We start from the raw sequence: 23,834 nt of genomic DNA on the forward strand, positions 1-23,834 counted from the left end.
TTTACAGAATATAATAGGATATTGCAACAGAATATACCTTTTTAACTATGCTCATTAGATGCCGTATAGATTATACATTATGTATTAATCACTGTTTCAAATGATTATGGTAAAACTATTATTACTGAGTTATAAGCCTTTCCTTTAATTATACATTATTTTGTCAGCTGTCCTAAGGCACTGCTTTAGTGGTCTCCAGGAATTGGAGAATGACTCTACTTTCTGGAAGGTCCAAACCTATGATTGGTTGTATTTTGAAACCAGCAAGGCTTACAGCAGACCTTGCAGATATAAATATTGTGACTTGAATTATGTAGAGTTAGATTTGTTCTCTCTCTCTCTATGAGAAGCCTGTTGGTACAGCTATATATTGTTTTTCAATAAGGTCCCATGCATTCTCATTCATACCCTTTTTCACAGAAATAAGTTTAGCAAGTGGCAGCAAGTGTGTTTGTGATTTTGATCACAGAACAGTGTAGCTATCAAAATCTGCCCTCATTCTGAATGCATTAAGTAAGTGCATGCCACATTCATCAGTCATTGCTTTATGATCATTTGTAAACCATTCCTGGACTTCCTTAGGCACTGGATTAATATCCTGTGGAGACAGTCATCCTGATTTAAAAACTAAAAATGCCAAAAGTGTTCCACTGAGATACCAGGCTCATTAATAAAACTGTTAATGTGATAATATATAGATATAAAAGTTAGCTATAGTACAGATTTTCTTTTTAATTAGAAATCTTGGGAATGTACAGGAGAGGAACCATTTGAATTGGAAGCTGCTCTGCATACAATATTCCTAAGCTGTTTTGAATAGTATCGGAAACTCTATCTAGCAGTTTAGCCAAATATAATAAACACTATTTATAGTCTTGCAGTACTGTTGATCACATTTTGTTTAAAATGAGGAACTATATATCATTTTAGGCTAAATGTCAGGAACTTGGCAAATCCAAGCTGTGGAGGAAAGTTTTTGATTATATTGAACTGAAATTTGGGATTCATTTGCCAACAGGTTATCCAAAGCGGATAAAGAATTTTTGTGGAATAAAAGACATTACTGCCATTCACATAAAAACAGCCTTCCTATGGTCCTGGCTGGTGCTCCAAGCTGGGATTGGACCAGTCTGCCTGAGATACACTCCCTCTTGAACCAGTGGCCACCACTCTCACCTGTCTGTGCCCTGGAGCTGTTCCACTCCAGGTAAGTGGGTCAGTGGTGTAGTTCCCTGTCAGGGGCAGTTCAGGCCAGTCTGTCTCCATACCTTGTCTTAAGGCTTGTTCATACTTTAACTGTGTGACCATTGCTGAGGGTGATCTTCCAGTCACTCAAGTCGTGCCACTGTATGGCGATATAAGGGTGACTGGCCACTGTGGTTGCTAGTAGCTAGTCATGTCGTATGACTATCTCCGTGGCTGCAGGACTGAAGTATGAACCAGCCTTTTTCTTGCTGAGTGCAAATAATGAAAATGGTGTGGTAGCATTCTGGACAAGTGTTAATAGAGGACAATCAAACTTATTTTATATATTAAAACCCAGGCCTCAAATATAAGGGAGAAAACGGATTGCATGCACAGGGCTGTTATGGCTCTAGATCATAATATAGCAGCATGCTGTAATAATAACATGTTTCGTTCCGTTCAGATATGCAGACAGTGAAGTGCGCAGTGTTGCTGTGACTTGGATTGAGCGTTTAAGTGATGATGAACTGGCTGATTATCTTCCACAGCTTGTGCAGGTAATACAGTACCACATTTAATAATAAATATTGGTAATTAAAAATATATATATATATATATATATATATATATATATATATATATATGTGTGTGTGTGTGTGTATTTTATATATATATATATATATATGTTTCACTAATATTGCAGTTTTCTTTTTAAGTTTTAAATTTAAGTGTGTATTTTTGTTTTAAATTCTATAACAATGAATATCCCATATACTAGATTGTTTTACTGGGTTGTGATTTTGAGTACATGTACTATTATTTGACTTCTGCTAGCAAATGTTCTGTTATACTGGTAAATCCCTTTCAGAGTCCATGATTGGGAAATGGCAGTTCTCCATTTCTGTACAGTAGCCACACACCCTTCTAGCAGATTGGAATGATTTTACCATGTGTCTCCTTGTAGGCTTTGAAGTTTGAATGCTATCTTAACAATGCCTTAGTGATGCTCCTTTTGTCACGGGCACTGGGGAACATTCATATTGCACACTACCTGTATTGGTAAGCAAATGCATCTCTTATTTATTTTTTTACTTGTTTTTCAAATTCACAAAAGGTGCCTTTTCATGGCCAGCAAAACTGCTGTATTCCGCTATATTTTCTACATTGGCCTTTGAGATGCTGTTGCTGCTGTTGTTGTGGTCAGGGGTTAATTTGTGCCAGATACCAGCTCCCAAGTCTAACGACAAGAATTATATAGTTTGCAAATTTTGAACTGTATGAAGAAAAAAAATAAAATTTTTATTACAACCGCAAAAAATGAGTGCTCTTAACAGCAGTGTCGACAATCCTGTTCATCAGATTACTTAAAACACAGCTAAGCAAAGGCCAGCATAAGCATATGTGGAAGCTACTGTAAATCAAGGTCAGTACATTAGGTCTAGAAACAAATCTGCTATTTCAAATGAACCCCTGGTTGTCATAGATGGTAAATATTTAAATGTAGCTGGAAAACTAAAATGCATTGTAACTGATGGCAGGCTGCTGAAAGATGCAGTGCAGGATCTGAACTTCGGGAGGCGTTATGAGATTGTATTGGGGGCCCTGCTGTCTTTATGTGGTAAAGGACAGAGGGAAGAACTGGAGAAGCAGACCAGACTGGTGCAGCTGCTGGCCATCGTGGCAAAGCGAGTGCGTCAGGCCAGCGGATCTGCTAGACAGGTGTGTGTATATTCTTTGAAGGTAGCAGTCTCACAGGTTTTGCAAACCTTGCATTTCCCTGAGCGCTACTGTCCCTCTGTATACAGCAGCAATAAACCTGGGCTGAAATATACACAGCAGGAGAATAAACATTTATACTAACATCAGAACCATCCTTGTAATGCAAACACCATCCAGGTTACTGGCTAAATAAAGTAATCCTGTTTAATGTTAATGGTAGATTACCGGTACTTTCACATTTATCTATTCCTGTTCATTTAAAAACAAGTATTGTGTATCTGTATACTGTGGAAGAACATGTACATGCATGCAAAGCCAAAGTGATGACGTGAGGTTGTGTGAAGTGTATGCATATCCCATTAATTATTACATAATGTTTAAATCTAGCATTGTACTAGTGAATAATGCGTATTGATTTGTTTTGCTTGCAGATTGTTCTTCAGGAGGGCATGGATAAAGTGCAGTCTTTTTTCTTAAAGAACAATTGTCGTCTGCCCCTGAACCCCAGTCTGGTTGCCAAAGAGTTCAACGTCAAGGTACGCTGCTTCATTGCTTAAGATGAGCATCGAGTAATATTGTCAGAGCAGTTCTAAAATGTGTCATTTATTAGGTGTGTGTGTGTGTCGTGTAGTGTAGTGTTGCTTTATCACCTGCAGTATATTATGCTTTACCAAAAATAGAGTATGGCCTCAGTGTTATTCATTCTTACTTTATACTAGAATTTAAATAATTGCATGCAAGCTACTAGAGAATGTACAGTACATGCTATTGACCTTGTCCGTTCACTGGGAGTTTTCCTTGAGCACTCAATCCCACGGATATAAGGTGTTCTTTATTGTATGTAGGCCTGTTCCTTCTTCAACTCCAATGCAGTGCCCCTCAAAATCGCCCTAGTGAACGCAGACCCCCTTGGAGAAGAGATCAATGTAATGTTTAAGGTAAGCACATGCTCCTAGCAATATTAGAAACATACTGTTCTTTTTAAACGTTAGATAAGACTGTTTATAGAACAATTCTGAGAAAGATAAAGTCTTCAAATCTGATAATAACTTTACTTATTTCAGATAGCAGTTTTAATCTGTCATATCCCCTAGTCCCAATCCATTTGGATAATTAAGGTTTCACTTTATTGCCAAAACCAGCACATTAATTGGGAGGAGAGAAAAATGGGAAGTGTGGACAGCCATTCAAACCATTCAAAAAAGCCTACTTAACCTTTTTTATTACCTTAGAGCAGACCAAACATGATCCATAGTATCAGTCAGCTGTTTGTAATGCAAACAGATCAATAAAACATACAAGTGTTTCTGTAGCCCCAGTTGTTATGATTTGAGTATGTCTAAGGTTACAGCATTTCCAGCACTTTACTCACAGGCTCCCTCTGGTGACAGATTTGGAACAGTATTTTAGATCACTGTAAAGCCAGAAATATTTTTTGAGCCTTTTATTATGCATTTTTCGTATATGAAAAATAACCTAAAACATTTTTGGCACGAATATCAAAATCCACAAACAATCCATACTTTGTATATTGCAACAGTTGCAACATTTCTGGAGCAAATAGGTTTTATGGCTGTGATTCGCCAAATATTTTAGTCGCAAATATTTGTTGCTTTACAGTATATGATTCATATACTGTATTGGTGGATAAGAAATCTAAATGAAAAGCCAGTTGCTTAGCATTTAAATAAAGCTGACTCTCCTGCACTGGGTGTCTCTTTGCAGGTGGGAGAGGACCTGCGTCAGGACATGCTGGCTCTACAGTTGATTAAGATCATGGACAAGCTCTGGGTCCAGGAAGGACTGGATCTGCGAATTGTCAATTTTAAATGCATCTCAACTGGCAAAGACAGAGGTATTTCCAGTATTAATCTAACCGAAGAAACTTCACATGTGAAGTTACTTTTTTTTTTTTGTTTATTCGTAAAACAACAAAACATTTTACGCTTTGTGTCATGTTTACCACATAGGGTTTTTGGAAAACAAAGTGTTGGCTATAAAACATATTTGGAATTATTAACTTTGCTGCTGATTTAATATTCAGCACAGAAAGACTGCCCTTGGATAGCTCATTTGAATAATTCCTGAAAAAAATAGTACTAAGAAAAGACATAAATACATATTAGTATATTGGATTAATTTACTGGTGTTCTGTTTTGAGTGTAGTAATCCTTCCTATACTACTAATTATATGCAGTTTTGAGTGGATGTGTCTGTATACAGGTCTTCAGTGTTGAAAGAGATAAAAAAAAAGAACATTTAGAATATCATTGACATTTAATCACACTCAATTAAATGCGTTGCTAAAACAACCCCCCCCCCCCGTTTATAAGGCATGGTTGAGCTTGTACCAGCATCAGACACACTCCGAAAAATCCAGGTGGAATATGGGGTAACAGGATCCTTCAAGGACAAGCCCCTGGCAGAATGGTTGAGGAAGTACAACCCAGCTGAGGAAGAATACGAGAAGGTAAGCAGGAAGTTGCACATGCTGCACAAGGTTGTACTGACCTGGCAGTGCATCTCGGTGCTGTGCTGGTTCTGCACCTCACCTGAGCAGCATTGTAAGTGGTTTTCTCCTGAGGGTCGAGACCGGAAAACTCAATTGTGACTTGACATAGGTGAAAGGTGAATGCATTAATCCCATGCACTGCCTCTAACTTACATATATTTGTTACTTTTTGCATGATTTACACATCAGTTAAATTCTGCTTGTTTGATTTTTAGCTGAACGGAATTAATAAAAAGCTGTATATTTGTATTTTATAATGTCTGTCTTCCAGGCATCGGAAAATTTCATCTACTCCTGTGCAGGGTGCTGTGTAGCTACGTACGTTCTGGGAATCTGTGATCGACACAACGATAACATCATGCTGCGCTCCACAGGACACATGTTTCACATTGATTTTGGAAAATTTCTTGGGCATGCACAAATGTTTGGAAGTTTTAAAAGGTATTGTTTTTGGTGGTTTATTTCGGTTATTTTATATTAAAGTCTACTGGCTTGTAGCTTTTGTTACTCAGAGTTAACTAACACTTCATTTCTACTTTGTTTATCAGGGATCGAGCTCCTTTCGTGCTGACGTCTGACATGGCTTATGTCATTAATGGTGGAGAAAGACCCACACGACGCTTCCAGTTGTTTGTGGATCTCTGCTGTCAGGCATACAACCTGATTCGGAAACACACCAACCTTTTCCTCAACCTCCTTTCTTTGGTAAGAAATTCAACCTTTTTTTTTTTGTTTCTGAAAGCTAAATTAACACGCTGTTCGCACAGGTGCCCTTGCCAGATTTCAGGATTTTGTGTTATCATATGTACAGAACAAAAAATAACCTACAGCTAATTTTACTGTGTATTTACAATTTGCAGATGACGTCATCAGGTTTACCAGAGCTCACCAGTGTGCAGGACCTCAAGTATGTTTATGATGCTCTGCAGCCCCAAACAACTGATTCTGAAGCTACTATTTTCTTTACAAGGTTAGACTGAAGTCATCTTCTCCCCTAAATAATCTTTTTATTAGTAGTCAGAGTGCAATGTAAGACTCCTCTTTTGCATAGCAGATTGAGCCATACCAGCTATTAGTGTGAGCTTAGTTACACCCCTGAGCTTAATTAGAAACACTACACACCTTTTTTTCTAGGTAACATTCAATAAAGGCTCACAGGAAAATCCTGCATGGCAAAAACTGCTACTCAGTTATTCCGTGGTAGTTGTAGTTGTAGTATGTGTTTTACACCATCTTTGAATCTAAAACAGAAATACAATTGCTAAACTTTTGTCTGCCCCCTGCAGACGTGGTCATAATACAAAGAAAGTATTTTTGATATCGGTGTTATCGCTCACTGGAGGGTGATCTTTTTTAATCCATTCTTAATTCCCTCCCTTCCAGGTTGATTGAGTCGAGTTTGGGAAGCGTTGCTACAAAGTTTAATTTCTTCATTCACAATCTGGCACAGCTGCGTTTTTCAGGACTGCCTTCCAACGATGAACCCATCCTGTTGTTTTCTCCTAAAACCTATTCTATGAAACACGAGGGGCGAATCAAAGATGTGTCTGTCTTTACCTACCAGAAGAGATACAACCCTGACAAGCACTATGTGAGTGTGTTGGACAGTCTTAATTTGCTTGACCGCTTGCTATGGTTAGTTCAAATATATAAAAACATCAGTACAGTAAACATTTTACTTTATTAAAAAAAAAAATACATACATAAAGATTATCTTGAAAAAAACAATGTATCCCCACAAGAGTCAATTGCAAAAAAAAATCCAAAAGGAGAAAACAGCTGTAAAACTTACAAAACTACAAATATTAAATTGTAGAGCAACCATTCGATTACAATGTCTTTTTTCTTTTTTTTCCTCTGTTTTTTGGTAGACATACGTTGTGAGAGTTTGGAGAGAAGGACAAAACGATACCAACTTTGTGTTCCGCACATTTGATGAATTTCAGGAGCTGCACAATAAGCTCAGCATCCTCTTTCCTCTGTGGAAACTGCCAGGGTATGCCACTTTGATCTAAACGTTAAATCAAAAACATGTCCTGCCTTCAACAGCAAAGTACAGTACATAATTCTTCCCATTTAAATGCTTCAGGTTTCCCAGTAAGATGGTACTCGGAAGAACCCACATTAAAGATGTAGCAGCCAAAAGAAAAGTGGAGTTGAATAGTTACATACAGAATCTGATGAGCAGCTCCACAGAAGTATCGGAGGTGACCACGCAACAAGAACCTTCATAACATTATTGATATTTGAAAAAATGATTTACAATTTAAAACATGAACAGGTTGTATTAACAGTTCCTTTTTTTGTTTGTTTAAAATCCAGTGCGATCTGGTATACACGTTTTTCCATCCAATAGCAAGGGACGACAAGGCTGAAGGGTTTGAGGGCATGTCGAAATCTCCAGGTACGTTATTTTTAAAATAGAACTGAGTTCTGTAAGTAAAGTAATAACATTGCTGACCAAGCATTGTGTATGATATGCACTACTCTGGAAGTATAGCTTTTTTATATTATTTTAGTTTTTTTATTGAATTTTTCAGATGTGAGGCCCATGAGCCCCACGTCCGGCACAGTTAGCGGAGAGGTGAAATTATCTGTGTCCTATAGGAACAACACTCTGTTCATCATGGTGATGCATATCAAAGACCTGGTAAGCAATCTTTAATAACACACTTCACACTTACAAGTGCTGTCTTTCTGCACTTCTCAATGGAAACCTGCCATTTTCTATTTTTTAAATTGGGTTTCAGGTAACTGATGATGGAACAGATCCAAATCCTTATGTGAAAACATATTTGCTTCCAGACCCCCATAAAACATCCAAACATAAAACAAAAACTTCAAGGAAAACCAGAAACCCAACATTCAATGAAATGGTAAGCATTTGTTTTGTTAAAATTGCTAGTGCTAATAATTTCTACTATATATTGTATATAAATACAGAATTTATCACACTGGATAATAAAAGCCATACTTTAAGGCTCTAAAGCCACCAGGTTTATTGTTAAAGTAGCAAATTATCAGTGGCATCTTGCTCAATATTGGGGGATGGTATTGAAATAGACACAGGAAAAAACTGTGCTAGTTATAGGAACAAATAATAATGAAGCAAACAGCTACACTGTGAATGAACACTTGTTCATTATTACAGTTCTCTTGGTGTCTGATGCTGCTTCTCTGTAATGTGTTGTTTTGCAGCTGGTGTACAGTGGACACAGTAAGGACAGCTTGAAGCAGAGGGAGCTGCAGCTTAGTGTGCTTAGCGCAGAGTCACTGCGAGAGAACTACTTCCTAGGGGGCGTCACGCTGACCTTGAAAGATTTTGACTTGAGCACAGAGACTGTTAACTGGTACAAGCTGCAAGCTGTTCCTTACTTTTAGGCTCAAGATGCTTCCAAATACACGGGACTCAGATTGTTTTAGGCAATTCTTTCCTGACATTTCTTCATTAGGACTTTTCTTCCTTTTAAGCACACTATCCAGTTTCCTAAAATTGACTGAAATGTTTTGTACAATTAGAGGACCAAACTTCTCACAATAGATCTGTTCGGATTGAAGCACAAACCCATTAAAGACCAGCATCTGGTCACCAGCCTTGGTCTTTGTTGCTTATTATAATGGTATCCTACTGAAATTGGCTGAGTTTGAACCAAAAGACTGCTTCTGCAGGGCAACAGAATCATAAACAACACGTGCCAAAAAATAAAACAAATATCTTCCACTCTGGAAACAAAATAAGAGGGTGCCTTGTTCAAAAATGTTATTTGTTTATTTTTCCTTGCAGCCTTGAACATATTTGAGAGCAGATTATTATTATGCGAATTAACATTAAGGTATGTATTTTAGAAACGTGTTACAAATCCCTTAAAACTAATTATACATCACTCGAGTTTATGGGGTTTTCGACACAGTAGGATAAAGTGCTCATGTAAGTATTCTCTGAATAATACCTAGAAATATAATCACATTTTAATGTATATTTTCATAAATTGTTAACATTAAAATTAGTTGCAAATGAATACCATGCTGTAAAAAGTAATACGAGTGCATTTGCTGTCAACTTTGCTAGATTATCAAGCTCATCTGAACTACAGGTGTTCCGTACATGCATCTCAAAAGAAAGAGATTGTACTTGGATAAAGACGTCTGCCAAATAAACAAATTATAATACTGCAGTTGATTTACTATTGACACGAAGATGATGTACTGTAGTGCAATTTTTTTTTTTACGAAATTAATATAGCACAGGTTATAGCACAATTTTATTATTAATATTATTCTTTTAAATGTATAGCTCCAGAATGTCCTGACATTAACAGCAGCAGCTTGAAATATTACATTGCTGTCCTACATAGTTTACTTTATCAGTACTGGCAGGAATACATTTAATTTCTCAAAGTGATAAAGTTCTCAACTTTATTTCTGCATAACAAGTACTGTATCGCCAGTTGCCAAATGATTCCAAGTTAACAAATGATAAATACAAATGATAAATACTCTGGAATACAGTGTATATGTAGATCTGTTTCTGTGGTGGGGTGTCAAAACATAATACAAAGAATTCTAAAGAACAATGTTTTCTAAATTTAAATTGAACTAAAAATACACACAGAAAACAAAGTGGTGGGATTTTATGGTGAAGTTTGAACAAGTTACTCATGCCAGTCATTATCTATAACTGTGATGTACTGTACAGTTCCTCTTACAAAAAAGTTAAACTGGGCCAAAAATGTTTTCCTGTTAAATATAAATTAAGGTATTGTTGCTGTTCAGTTACTGTGCAGCTAGTTTTCACGGTTTAAAACTCCTTAAATGTTAACATATATTTAGCTGTCTGTCTGTCAATCAGTCAATAGAACTGCCACTAAAGCTGTGATTAGCCAGAGTGATATATAATCATGATTTTTCCAAAACAAATAAATAAAAGTACTGTATTTGCACTTTTTACTACATGTTAAAAATAGAAACCACAGGTATGTGTTTGTCTGACCGTATGAACAGCTACAGAATTATGCTGAACTGTGTATTTTGAAGAGACTGGAAAATCTGTATATAAAAACCCATAGTTAAGTTGTTTTGCAAATGTAAGCACTTTTTTTTTTTTTTTTTTAAACAGTATTATTTTGCATATTTAATATTTAGTAATTGTGCTTTGATTGGACGTGTATTCAGTATGTATCTTTTCTAGACTCCTGAGCTTATGCTATTGGTTCCTGTGGAGCGTACTGTTTCTGTCATGAATGATACCTCACTGATGTTAACTTGAACTTGGTTTAAACCGAAATAACATTAGCTAAAATCCAAAGTTTCTGGGGTTTTTTTTCTGTAAACCCTAATTACAAATTGCAGCAACACTTTTTGGTATATACTGTACAATGAAACTTACATTATCTAAACTTTTAGCAAACACTGTTTTCCTCTGCCCTATTACAGAACATATGTGTACATCCTCTGGCTCAGCACAGTTATGTATTTCATTTTGTATTGTAATTACTTTAGAGATTTCTTGATTGGGAATGGCATATTAACATTTTAACCGTTATAATCTGAACAAATAGATTTTATAAATACACTATCTCCGACTCCCAGTGTGTTAATCGAGGTTTCACTGTATTTGATCATTTTTTACCCAGGCTGAAACATGGAGAGTGCAGTTACTTATTCCCTCATAATTAGCCATTGCTTCTTGGTCTCCTTTTACTAAACCCAATGATTTCTGCTTTTGAAAGACGTGTTTCTTTGATTAAAGAAGATAGCAACCTGCACTAAAACCACCTTTTCTTTATCAAAACAACTGCTTGTGCAATTTTATTTTTTACATTTCCAAATCTAATCATTAATAACAGCTATTATTGCCTTAAAATGCTCATACTGGTAAGAATAGACAATGTTGTTGGAGCACATGACAGGAAATAAAATGCAATTGCAAACAAAATATGATGTAGTGAATAATATTGTATAATAGTAATACTGTTTGTTGTATATTATCATGTTATCTGCGTACTGTGACTAGAAGTATGTACATGTTTGTAGAACAATAAAGCATAGCAGAGCAGAATGCTTGCCTATTAGTGTTTCAGTTTTTAGAACCGAATATCTTGAGATTTGTTATGTTGACACTTAGTGAAGCTGTACAGTATTTGTTAAATCCTGTCCACATACTTATGGACTAAATGTGACTGCATTACTATTCTAACAAATTTTGAATAAACTTTTTTTTCAAAACTGTTGCGTTTGTTATTTGAATACAAGAATCTGGATTGAGGTTTCCATTTATTTCTAAGATGTCCACAGAGCTGCTTTGTAGACATGTTTTATATATAAATTACTGTATATCTTAAGTCTCGTCATTCCTCCAATGAATGGCAGAACAGAAAACCACATATCAAAAACTTTAATAGATGTTAAAATGATGGACTGCATGGCAACTGAAGATTGGGATATGGAAAATCAGAGTTACGTCATTTAGGACATACAGACAAGCAGTCTGAATCCAGTCATAATATGTATGGAAAACGAGATACCTTGCATAGCTGTATGGTAGGGTACTTAAGTATGTAAAAAAGTACTATATGTATAGCACCAGAAAAAAACAAGTATAATGACCCTGACCAGATCATGCATCAAACATGAATTGTTACATCTCGTTTGCTGCACCAAGCATCTGTCCCTATTTGATATGTATCCCTGGCTGTACTTGAATTTACTCTGCAGGACAAAATAATAAGACATCTACGGTAATGTGACCGGTTCTTCCGTCACGTGCGTGGGTCACCGCTGTTTAAGCAATACAGAGAGACACTAGGGTGGGTGGATTTGACACGCCGGCACAGGCGCGCAGGATTTATTAATACAAACAGAAATGAAAGTAAAATGTGGTCATGTGACGTTACCAGCCATGGTAACGCACAGAGGACACATACAGCAAGCTGTACAAAAGGCAAAATAAAACACAGTACAAAAACTACAAATAAAAGGTGCCCCAGAGGGCGAGCGCTAGCCTTAAAACGAGGCGTCCCGCTCCAGGAACCGGCTACACTACGTAACCCTCGCTATACATCACATGGGATCACAATCCCCTAACTAACCTACTCATGAGCCGGTATTCATACAACGACTCCTGCTGCTTCATACGAGCTTGGCTGGGCATTGCCTTCACAAGCACCGCCTGCAGTCTCAGGGTTGCGTAGCTGTCGTTCCTGCAGAGCGGACCCTCTCCTCCCGAGTATACACCGATCCCCTCTGGCATGGCGTTACAGTCGCCCCAAACCATCTCCCGCGGATGCTTTTAAACTGACGGACACGGTCAAGACTCGTCCACCTGCTGATTGAGGTCCAGCACAGCCAATCACTTGCTGCCCTTCCCCTCAACCAAACCTAGCAGGCAGCAAGTCTCAATCGAGCGCCCGTCTGTAAAACAATAATGTAATTAAACAAATCAACTCCAAAACGACACACAATAAACCCATTTCCCCATACAACTTATATCCACACTAAATACACACGTGCAGGGCAATCGCCCTGCTACACGTAATTACAGTGTTCATGTTGTATTTGCATTTTAGATAGAGTGGAAATTAATAATGGTCACTCATACAATTTTGCACCCGCTTAAATAATAAAAATAAATAAATAAAAGAATGCACACATCGTAATGGAGCTAAGCTTAACTTGGAACGAATTGTTGTGAAGCATTACTTCTCTATTAATGTATTAATGAAACCAAATGGTATTACTTTAAGTGGTCTGTTTCCAGAAGCTGCAATTTTGTTGTTGACGTCGCGCATCTTTTTACGTGGCGTGCTTTGCGTTCGATAGTACGTCACTTCCCTTGCAGCCCATGATCTCCCTTTAGCCTCGTTCTGGTCTTTCTCTTTCTCTCGATCGCCATCATGGGTCGTATGCACGCTCCTGGGTAAGCAGGCACTTAAATGTAGGAAAGTGGGATAAAAAGCGGCTAGAATATGAGAAATGGACTTGAACAAATTGAGGGGAAATGTTGATTCACTGCACGGCAGGAGAGCCGGAGCTAAAAAAAGGATATTTAAATACAAAAGAATGGATTGAAAACTGCTCCACTCAGACGTATATCACAGCATGGCCGCGTGTAGGCTTCTCAGTTTTATTTGTGAGGGGATAGACAACGGTAGAAGAATACAATGAAAATGACACGACTCACGAAAAATAAAATTAAAGACAGAAGCCACAGTGAATGCATGTTAACGTCGCAAAAGCACAGTTCATATTTGATAGGGTTACTACATGGCGGGCTTGCATTGGCGATTTGGTTGACTTGTAATTGGCGGTTATTGGTTTCGCTATCAAATGGAATTACTGTATTTAGAGTAAAATATTTTCTTCGTAATACATTTTTAGTTAACATTGTAACGTTAGAGCCATTTCCTGCTTCGTGAAATTCTCCTCAGTGTTTGTTGCGGCCTACTTTCTACTGACTGCTGTACACGTAGTTTGCATGTGAATACTGGCCACTTGACAACCAATAACAGGATGATTTAAATAAAAAGTATAGAACTCATAAAAACTTAACGTAAAACGCTAGAACTTTTATCCTACCAAGAGGGGCCAGTACGTTTACGCGCCCGCAACACAATTGTATTAAGCTAATATATTAATATAAAAATAGCAATACATACACTAAAACTAACATTTTATTTTTGTATTTCAACAGAAAGGGCCTGTCCCAGTCAGCGCTGCCTTACAGACGCAGTGTACCGACAGTAAGTATGCTTTAGTTTAATTATATCCAAGAATCATCACACTAAAGTCAGATTCATAATGTTAGTAGTCTGTTCATTGTAAACGTGCATCGCTGAATCAGTGCAAATGTTTCAGTTGATAAACGTTTTGTTTTAGTTCTTTGATTACAATTTTGCATTGTGTTTTCCAGTGGCTGAAACTGACATCCGAGGATGTCAAAGAACAGATCTACAAGCTGGCCAAGAAAGGTCTGACCCCCTCACAGATTGGTAAGTTAAGGTTTAATATTTTCAATGACTGGTAACACAGACCCCAATTAACTTGCATATTGGACTGGCTAATGTTTTCTAATGGCAAGGCAGACCAAGATTCGTGCTAATGCGAGCATATAACGTTATTGTTTTTGGAAGCTTGAAACATTACAGCTTCTGGAGCAAATACATTTTATTTTGGAAGTTGCATTTACTTGGTCAACACAGTGACGTGTTTCAATGTTTGCTTCTCTCTTAGGTGTAATCCTGAGGGACTCCCATGGTGTTGCCCAGGTGCGTTTTGTCACTGGCAACAAAATTCTGAGGATCCTGAAATCTAAGGGTCTGGCGCCAGACCTGCCCGAGGATCTGTATCATCTGATCAAGAAGGCTGTTGCTGTCCGGAAGCACTTGGAAAGGAGCAGAAAGGTAAGTTTGCAATATCTTGGTTATATACAGAAGATAATTTGACACCAGGATTAAAATGCAGAATTCTCAAATGCTGATCTTTGTTAATTGTTCCATGTGCTTTTGTGCATCTTTTACTATATTGACTGAAATCAGAGGCAAATTGATTTGGTAACTAATCAAATGTTACATTTTCTTGTGTGGGAATGACCAGTAGATGCAGCTACTGCTGAGTCGCTCTTACCGTCAGTAAAGCCTGTTGTAATTTTTACTGGTTAAATAATTTTAGGGCTGATTGTATGCTAGAATTTTGAAAGCATAATGCATCTTTTCAGAACACACATTGGTACCACCTTTAAGTGATTGCATTACATTTAAAATTCAGTACACTAACAATTTAATCCTGTTTATTTGCAGGACAAGGATGCCAAATTCCGATTGATTCTCGTTGAAAGCAGAATCCACAGACTGGCCCGTTACTATAAGTCCAAGAGAGTACTCCCACCCAACTGGAAGTAGTATGTATTTGCATTCATAACATTTCCTGAATGTTTAACCTGCAAGCCACCCTTGCATTTACAATGTGTTAGATATGACCCTCTTTAGTTTAATTGAGTACACCTGTAAAAGGGAAATTGGCTTTTTAGGCAGGAATTGTAGATGAGCTTTGTTTAATCTTACAAATGCTACCTTAGAATATGCTTTAACTTTAAGGTGGCTTTTTTAATAAGCTTATTTTTTTTATTAGTAATCTTTAGTCAAAACAGCATAGGTATTGTAACTTTTTATATATATATATAATTAAATGTAAGCTCATGTATCTCGAATGCATAAAACATTTGATTCTCATGTTGGCTACTGAATGAAGGCTTATCTACAGTGTTGCCTTGAAAGATCTGTAACTACCTTTTTTTGTTTTACCTTCCACAGCGAATCCTCCACCGCATCAGCTCTGGTCGCATAAGTTTCATCATATATTTTTTTGGACAGAAATAAATGGTTACACCTTGATGAAAAGCATGTGTCAGTGTTTTTATTAGTGCCATGTGTTCTTGTAGGGGAAGTGGTCAACACAGAATTGAAACTTGTATAATTTAGTTGTGCAGATGGGAATTGATTTTTCTGAAGGCAATGTGGGCTAAATGGCAAACTTAGTTATGGGGGATGTCTGTATTAGGGGTGGGAATTTCTAGTAATTTAGTGCTAGAGTACAAGCGTTAAATTTCAAGTACTCAAACCTATTGCCAGACATTGTTTTACTACATATGCGAAATAAAAATTACCACTAACACTAGAACCGCCGCAGTTATACGTAAAACCACCGCCGGCAGTCATTATGATGTTACATTTTAAACATCAATATTAAAATGAAAGACAACTCAAGTTTTATTCAAGCACATCATATCAAACATCTGCACAGCTGAAACATCATATTTAAATGAACAATTAAACATAAAATGGTTTATTTTCTAACTTACCACATATAAAGCACTACAAAAAATGAAAAACATAATAAAATAAACATTTTAAAAGAAACTAGTGTGTTAACAGGTATATGTACAAACACAACTAAAATTGAAAGTAGCTTTTAATTTCAAACGAAAGTAACAAGTATTAGCTCTTGCGTGTGTCATTTGGTGCTTTATTGGTGGTTTTGATTGGTTGCCAATAATACTTCCACCAATCAGAGGGTTGCATACAGTGCTCGTAGCAATCCCGCCCTCTACCAGACTGGTATAACAGGTCAAAGAAGCGCTGGAAAAGGGAAATAATGTGTCAGATATCAAAGTGGATATGAAAATGGCAGTGATAAAGCCAATTTGCTTGAAAACATTAAAAGTAGTCTGGACATTTCCATCAATGGATTTAAAAAATCTGGAATTGATGTGATCAGAAAATTCAAGACAGTGTAAACTGCACCTGATACTGTAGTAGTACTATTTTTTTTTTTTTTTGTTAAGCATTTTTGTGTTATTCTTTTTACAACAGCTTAATTAACAGCCAACATTGTTTTAGACTTGTTAGAAAGTCTGTAACAAAATGGTTGATTGTTATTGTCATTGTAGATTCCACTATCAAGACGCCGATCGTGCAGGTATCGCAAAGTCCATAAATAAAACCAAACGTTAATTTAGTTCTGCACCGTATAAAACTGAGCTGATTTTGCAAGTGCTTGCTAGTGTATTAACCATATTTTAAAGCAAATTAAAGCATTTTTGTTTGAGCTTTGTTAAGGTTTTCACACGTAGCAATACTGTACTACAATTACTACATGATACTGTGATCATTCCACTATGTTATGTTGTGAAGCATAGTTTAGTTTTAAAACTGAGAGACAGCAAATGACAAGAGGAAGGGGGACGAAGTCATAAAAGAGAACCACTGTTTTAGATCACTGTACTTCAGTTATGCTCCACGGTATTTTGATCTTAATAGAACCTAAGTCACTGTGTACCCCTGGTAACACGTCCATATTGAACATCTAGATCAGTGGTTCCCAAACCTGGTCCTGGGGAGCCACTGTGCTGGTTTTCATTCCAACTGAGCTCTCAATTACTTAACTAGACCCTTAATTGAACTGATCATTTGCCTAATGAGACCATTTTAATTGTTTTCAGCGAAATCATTTGCAGATTTCAAGTTGGCTACTGTATAACAGAAGTAACTTTGCAACTGTTTAAGAGCTGATGACAATTAAAAATGTCTAATTAAGCAAAATATCAGTTCAACTAAGGGTCTAGTTAAGTAATTGAGAGCTCAGTTGGAATGAAAACCAGCAGACACAGGGTCCCCAGGATCAGGGTTGGAGACCCCTGAGCTAGATCGTCTGCAGGTGCATGCTAATAGTGTGGAACACTTTGTAAAAGTGGCAGAGCATGCTACATTGCATGTCAAGTAAAATATTAAATTGCCTGTGAGGTTGGCTCTATACATTGGATACCTGTTGAGGTTCATATCGTTTTAACAGGTAGGCTCACCATACTCAGTGGAGATTTAGCGTTACTTTTTATTGATTTTTAATGGATATTTATGACTTGTTTGTGAGGGTAACAGTCACCTGGTTCACATGTCATAATTAATAGAACGTGAGCTTTGTGTGTGCACTGCATCGTTATAATGTTCATTCTACGTGACAGGCTATACAGAGCATGGGGGGGAATACACGTGAGAAGTGAATACTGTAAAGAAGAGGACTCGACCCCTTTTTGTTTAAAAATGTTACATATTTAAAACTTTCAAAAGCTTTGACATTCCATCAGGAATACACGTAGTTTTGGATAGAAGCAGCTAAATACAGCATTAAAGTGACGGACCATGTACATGGCACCTTACTGTGATAGTACTTCTTGTTCCCTTTACTTGGGTACAGAAATAGGTGGAGAGTTCAAACAATGTGGGTGGGCGGGAAGAACAATAATTGGCACCAAGTCTTTCTAATTTCAGCCAGTCACAGCTGTGTATGCAAAGCACGACGGGGTGTTTCCAGCACACTGCTTAACCGTATTTGACAAAGCTGTAATCATCTTTCATGGAAATACCATGTTGACGTCAAAAGGGCGTCATTTTCTATTTGAGTAACTACATAGATATGTACAGCATTTTTTAAAACACAAGTAGAAAGTAATGACATGCTGAAACAAATAAACCGAATTAGCTCAATTCTTTTTTCATGTTGCCTGTGTTAGAAAAATGAAGTGTTACCAAATACACACGCATATCGTCGCTAAGAAGAAGAACCCTGAAGAAGTCAAACCAGCTCGGACAACAGGTTTTAAATCTTCTGGACATTTTTATCGCTGACACATTCTAACTAATATGGATTCTCCGAGGCAGGCTATCGACACTAAGAACACTGTAGCTAGATTTTGGGGGAATGGTGTGGTGGTTCCATCCTTACAGATATGGACTGTAATTCTGGAACCGCTGAGAATAATACTTCAGATTGTCTATCGACTATGGACAGGTAAGCGTACGTACTAACTGTTATTTAACCGCATATACTCCTGGTATTACTACTAGCTGTGGGAAAGTACACGCTGATTACAGTTCGTTTTGGGGAATAGGGCTACTTTTAGCTGACTATATCTTAATTCGTAGTATTTTTCACAAAAAAACATGTGGCGCCCTTTAAAAATCTGAAGTAACCGTTACCTTCCTAGAAATTCAAATTTACTTCTGACTGTTATGATTTTTGAATTTTGCGCTTTTTTTAGATTCATATTTTTGTGTCAAAACATATACGGTAATTGTATTGAGCGTTTTTGTTTATGTTGGGCTGTGAAGTAGTAACATAATTATCAATGAATGTAGGTTTACAAGTTAATGTTTAACCATTTAGACTGCAGCCACCTTGTTTGCATGTTCAAGCGTGTATTTCTGTACCACTCTCGCAATGTGGCACATGGGGACAGAGGTAAACAGCGTCTGTCATGCATGGTCAATAGTAAGCACTTATAACAAGCATCACATTAAAACAGTATAGTCACCTGCTAATACTTTATAACATTTATTATAAATGCATTTTATTCAATTGAGCCTAAATCATTTTTGTAATACAGTGTACCCTTTTTTCCCCATTGACGTTGACTTCATTTCATATTAGCAACAAGTACTGTAATATAGATGCATGGTCTTTTAAATATTAGTCATGAAAAATGTATATGACTAAATTCATATAACGACCAGGTCGCCAAAATATTACAGCAGACCACTGATACAATTTGCATTCAAATGGAAATAGCTTGATTGCAGTAACTAATGTTTTTATATTTAATTGTCAGCTTTTCAGGTGTGCAGATTGGAAATGCATTGGGGGATCCATCACCTGAGCTATGCAGAAAGTGGAGGAGAATCACTCATCTTGTCCCCTACAGTAAAGCGAAACAGAAACAACGAGGAGCCCAGGTTAAACCATTTAGCCGTAAGTGACTCAGAGTCACACATTATGTACAGCAATGGAATAAAGGACAAGTCAGGTTCATTTGAGCCATTGTTTTTCAATCTTCAATCCCAACACCTCAACGAATGCAAAGCATTTCTCATACAAAGAACACATTTCATTTGTGATTCAGACTCCAGTAGCACTGAAGTCTCTGCCCAGGCTCAGTCCTGTTGTGACTCACCCATTGTTAGTGGTCAGGAGGAGACATTTGGTGAATTTCCTGTCAAGGATAACAGGGAAGCAGTCGGCACAGTAAGCAATAATCCAAAGATTGAGCAACTAGAAAGCCTACCTGATGACAAAGCAGGTGAAAGTGAGGATGATTCGTGGGATGAAGATGAAAGCAGCTGTCAGGAGTGGGATACAGAGGCAAATCAAAAGTTATGGGAATGCTTTGTAAATGCAGGAGATACTTATAATCCATTCAACTTTTCAGCATGTATTTCAAGCTGCCCTCAGAAGAAGCAATCTCACCCTAACGAGACTCATTGTCTTAAAGATGAAGCAAGGGAGAACTTTTCATTCAGCAGTGACTCTGAAGAAGTGGCTGAAAACCAGAATTATTGTCAAAACTGCTCGGAAACTGAAACTGAAGAGGATGACTGGGACAGTTCCAGCAATTGTAGCGCAAGCGACCAGGAGGAAAATAATAAACTGTGGGATTCTTTTGTGAATCCCACAGACCCTTATAGCCCTTTGCATTTTGCAGCCTGCACTGCGAGCACCAGCACAACACAGAAAACGTCGGAATGTTTAAACAGGCACACAGGGCCTGTGAAGGTGCCAGCAAAGAAATGCCAGATGTTGGCAAACAGTACAAAAGACAGCGGATATGACAGCCAGTCTATAAGTGATGATGAGAATAATTCTGAAGATGAAGATAGTTGTGAGCAGCTTAACAAAAACCTGTGGGACTCGTTTTCACAAAGTTCCGACCCATACAATCTTTTAAATTTCAGAGCTTGCCTGAAAAGTTGCCCAACTGACAAGAAAAGTGAAGATAATGGGGTGAGAAATGAGACAAACGGAACTGGCCCGGTGAAAGCTGTCTCAGTAAAACCAAACTTACCAAAGAGACATTTTAAGCATTACTGTCAGAACAAAAGCAAAGATAACCAACAGTTTCTTACCTGGAAGAAGCCTGCCAAGGTGACTGCAAGACGTACTCAAGAGAAAGAGGAGAAAGACATTGTGAAAAAGGTTAATAGATTTTTTGTTGTAGTTTTTGTACCTCAGGTTTTACATGGTTTACATATGCTTATCAGTATAAAGTTATTATCCCTACATGTAAAATCCCTGTATGTAAAATGGACCTGAATATTTTAGTGAAACTGCAGAGGGTGCAGTTGTATTTGAGTATTTGTTACTTGAAATGTGGAGAAATATATTCTTGATTTTTTTCTTTACATTTCTGCATTAATTGTTACAGGCTCCATCTCTAATGTCTACAAAGCCCCAGTTAGCCTGAGCTGTGGTCTAACGCAATATGCCTGCAATTATGACTCAGGCAAAATTAATGACTCAGTGAGAATATGATAGCACGTGACCATTGAATAATTAGTGCATAGCTGTCCCTTGTGTCAGATGCTATTGTTTTCTGCATGACTACGAGTAAACACTCAACATACAGTCAAGCCTAGACACTGTCAATTGGGTATTTGAATCCCCATGCAATACAGACAATAATGTATTCATTTATCTTAAAATGAGTGGGGCGCTTTAATGGGAAGCTGGTTACCGTACATCCGAATGGCAGTCTTCTTTTCACTAGTTCGGTTTGGAATACATGCATATTAAAATGCTGCTTCCTTTGTTTCAGGTTACATTTTCACCAGTTGTTCATGTCCATGTCATGCATGCGTGGGACTTTGCATTAAGAGCAGCACGGAAATCTCCTTGGGAAGAAGTGGCACGTGACAGAGCCAGGTTTCAGCGCAGGATTCAGGAAGCTGAAGAGACAATAGGCTGCTGCTGGAGTCCTGATCACAGGGAGAAAATACAAACTCGGCTGAGTGCTGAAGACATTGTTGCACCCACAGTCCTGACGTGACTGGAACTCTGACCTCACGCTCCAATGTGGAATATACCATACTTTAAAATGCACTGATATCTTCAAATTATTCATTACAAAATACCTTTACATTTTTTTTTTATGAATAGCTAATGATTTTGCTACTTCATGTAAACACACGTACAGTCTAAAGTATACCGTGTATGTGTATACATATTTAATAACCATGTCAAAAGCAAGGTCATTATTTGTAAAGTTTATTAAATATTTTTGTGGATTTTCTAATTCATTTCGGTGTTTTTTCCTGTATTGCTGATAATGTACCTCGGATGCAGGGTGGAGTATGTGAAGATATGTGCTTTCTGTTTCAAGCTGATTAGCAGCCAGTATGAACTTGGCAATAATTGCAAGTACTTGCAAGTAAGTTGCTTAAACAGTAAGAATTGACCCCTGTGAGCAGCACGTGTGGTTCCTAGTCCAGGAAAGAACCTGTTAATGCTGTTGCACTGATAGCCTGTTTTGCTGTGTTTCATAGCGAGACCATGACTAGTATCAACCTTTTTAATTAGTTCCCCTATATTCTTGGTTAACACCTGTATTATGACCAAATATAAGCAGGTTCGTCTGTACTGTAACTATACACAGTTACTTTTTCATAATAATAACTACATTTCATTTTAAAATAATCTATGTTTTTTTATGAACAGAGTCACAGTAATAATTAGCTGACAGACTAATCATGTTCTTCATTGTAAGTAAGTGATTCACTCAGTAACACCAACCACTGATTACACTGGGTGAAATGCCAGTGTGCTACCTGTCTGTTAACAAATTATTTTCTAAATCAAAACTCAAGATTAATTTTAATTTACTCTGTTGTATGGCTGTTTTTTGATATCTTGTATCAAGTAAAAATACCTTTTTTTTTTTTTTTTGCTATTCCTTCATGAATGCAGGCTACAAAAAATGTCAGTCCGTCCTGGCTTTACAGAATCGTTTCCATTGCAGATTTGCTTCCTTGAGTTGCAACAGAGATTACAGATGACATTAACAACTTCATGTGGTTGCCAGCTGTAGCAAGAACATAACTTGTTATCTTACAGAAACCTTGTATACCTACAGCGGAAAATAACATTAGTACAGAAACACAGCTGACAGAAGGGTACATTATGGACAGATGTAGTTAAATCTTCACCCAGAAATATTTTATTTAATATAAAATGGAATATCATTGTGGGACATGGTAGATTTAATACAAAAATACACAATGGGTTTTAATTATCAAAGCTCCACTCCAGGTCAAGGGAAAGCACACCTTTCCTGGTAATATTACAGGCAAGTGAGAAACAACTGTCCTAAAAATAAACCCTTTATGTCTCATTTACAACAAAAGCTATTATTGTATGGAACTTGATACTGTTCCTGGTACCAAACACAATTGTAGAACTGTGTTGCATATGAAAAGAAAGTTGGCTTTTGAGGCTTGATTGGTGACACAATAGGCTATAGAAATAGTCTATTGTAAGGGCATTATATGGTTTAAATGCCAAATCTTTTTTTTTTTTTTTTCTAGTTTTGTAACAGTTTCATTTTCCTATTTTCCTTTCAGAAAAAAAATGGTTCAAGTTGCAAAGTGGAGTTAAGAGCTTTGGTAGATCAGAACCAGTTATCTGTATCGCCTTAATAAGGGGGTCTGTAACCTCTTACGATTGTATCCATCATGTAATTTACTTTATCAAACCCTCGTAGCTTACCAAGCAGTATTGCTCTTTCAATTGCCTTGACATGTGCTGGTGCTAATAACACACTCCATTTCTCTTTTTCTCTGCTAGCATATGCTTTTCATATTCTGTAGCTCCCTGCTCATCCTCAGGTACAAGTGTGCAGGGTAGGGTGCAGGGTTTAAGAGTTCTGTCTGAGAATATGATGATAAACATTGAAATCCCTCTCAGCCAATCCCAGCCCTTGAGTTGTGACCATTCCACTAGACCTTCTATAGTTTGCCCTAAGTAAAACAGTCAACTGACAAAAAATCTTAACGGGAACATATTTGTGGAGAAAACTTAAAATTGTTAATGTGTGTTTCTT

At 37.3% G+C, this 23,834-nt stretch overlaps 3 protein-coding genes across 3 annotated transcripts in view; all 3 read left to right on the forward strand.

Moving 5' to 3' along the window:
* The window catches only part of LOC117432305 (phosphatidylinositol 4-phosphate 3-kinase C2 domain-containing subunit alpha-like), a 34,927-nt gene extending 23,286 nt beyond the window's left edge, over positions 1–11,641 (forward strand). The window contains exons 16-33 of the mRNA XM_034054012.3: positions 1,019–1,207; positions 1,649–1,742; positions 2,150–2,244; positions 2,724–2,904; positions 3,336–3,440; positions 3,750–3,842; positions 4,630–4,759; positions 5,238–5,374; positions 5,688–5,857; positions 5,965–6,121; positions 6,277–6,386; positions 6,800–7,007; positions 7,288–7,412; positions 7,506–7,623; positions 7,739–7,820; positions 7,957–8,066; positions 8,167–8,292; positions 8,615–11,641. Coding sequence (XP_033909903.2) covers positions 1,019–1,207; positions 1,649–1,742; positions 2,150–2,244; positions 2,724–2,904; positions 3,336–3,440; positions 3,750–3,842; positions 4,630–4,759; positions 5,238–5,374; positions 5,688–5,857; positions 5,965–6,121; positions 6,277–6,386; positions 6,800–7,007; positions 7,288–7,412; positions 7,506–7,623; positions 7,739–7,820; positions 7,957–8,066; positions 8,167–8,292; positions 8,615–8,797 — 2,413 coding nt within the window. The 3' untranslated portion in view covers positions 8,798–11,641. The remainder of the gene's footprint in view (positions 1–1,018; positions 1,208–1,648; positions 1,743–2,149; positions 2,245–2,723; positions 2,905–3,335; positions 3,441–3,749; positions 3,843–4,629; positions 4,760–5,237; positions 5,375–5,687; positions 5,858–5,964; positions 6,122–6,276; positions 6,387–6,799; positions 7,008–7,287; positions 7,413–7,505; positions 7,624–7,738; positions 7,821–7,956; positions 8,067–8,166; positions 8,293–8,614) is intronic.
* A 1,562-nt stretch (positions 11,642–13,203) lies between these two features.
* Positions 13,204–15,810, forward strand: LOC117432171 (small ribosomal subunit protein uS15). The gene is made up of 6 exons (XM_034053699.2): positions 13,204–13,331; positions 14,106–14,154; positions 14,325–14,403; positions 14,645–14,814; positions 15,211–15,311; positions 15,724–15,810. The coding sequence occupies exons 1-6, from the start codon at positions 13,309–13,311 to the stop codon at positions 15,755–15,757; spliced, it is 456 nt and encodes a 151-aa protein (XP_033909590.1). The 5' UTR covers positions 13,204–13,308; the 3' UTR covers positions 15,758–15,810.
* Positions 15,811–18,270: 2,460 nt separating this feature from the next.
* On the forward strand, positions 18,271–22,566 carry LOC117432178 (uncharacterized). Its single transcript, XM_034053710.3, has 3 exons — positions 18,271–18,757; positions 19,575–20,935; positions 21,555–22,566. Exons 1-3 carry the CDS (start codon positions 18,610–18,612, stop codon positions 21,783–21,785), a joined length of 1,740 nt encoding a protein of 579 aa, XP_033909601.3. The 5' UTR covers positions 18,271–18,609; the 3' UTR covers positions 21,786–22,566.
* The last annotated feature ends 1,268 nt before the right edge of the window (positions 22,567–23,834 follow it).

The sequence above is a fragment of the Acipenser ruthenus genome, chromosome 27 (assembly GCF_902713425.1).
Source record: "Acipenser ruthenus chromosome 27, fAciRut3.2 maternal haplotype, whole genome shotgun sequence".
Taxonomy (NCBI): Eukaryota; Metazoa; Chordata; class Actinopteri; order Acipenseriformes; family Acipenseridae; genus Acipenser; species Acipenser ruthenus.

Coding starts and splice junctions, on each gene's coding strand:
- LOC117432171 (XM_034053699.2), top strand. CDS start 13,309: ATGGGTCGTATGCACGCTCCTGG. Junction 14,815..15,210: donor ACTTGGAAAGGAGCAGAAAG/GTAAGTTTGCAA, acceptor GTTTATTTGCAG/GACAAGGATGCCAAATTCCG. Junction 15,312..15,723: donor CTCCCACCCAACTGGAAGTA/GTATGTATTTGC, acceptor TACCTTCCACAG/CGAATCCTCCACCGCATCAG.
- LOC117432178 (XM_034053710.3), top strand. CDS start 18,610: ATGGATTCTCCGAGGCAGGCTATCGACACTAAGAACACTGTAGCTAGA. Junction 18,758..19,574: donor TGTCTATCGACTATGGACAG/GTAAGCGTACGT, acceptor TTTAATTGTCAG/CTTTTCAGGTGTGCAGATTG. Junction 20,936..21,554: donor AGAAAGACATTGTGAAAAAG/GTTAATAGATTT, acceptor CCTTTGTTTCAG/GTTACATTTTCACCAGTTGT.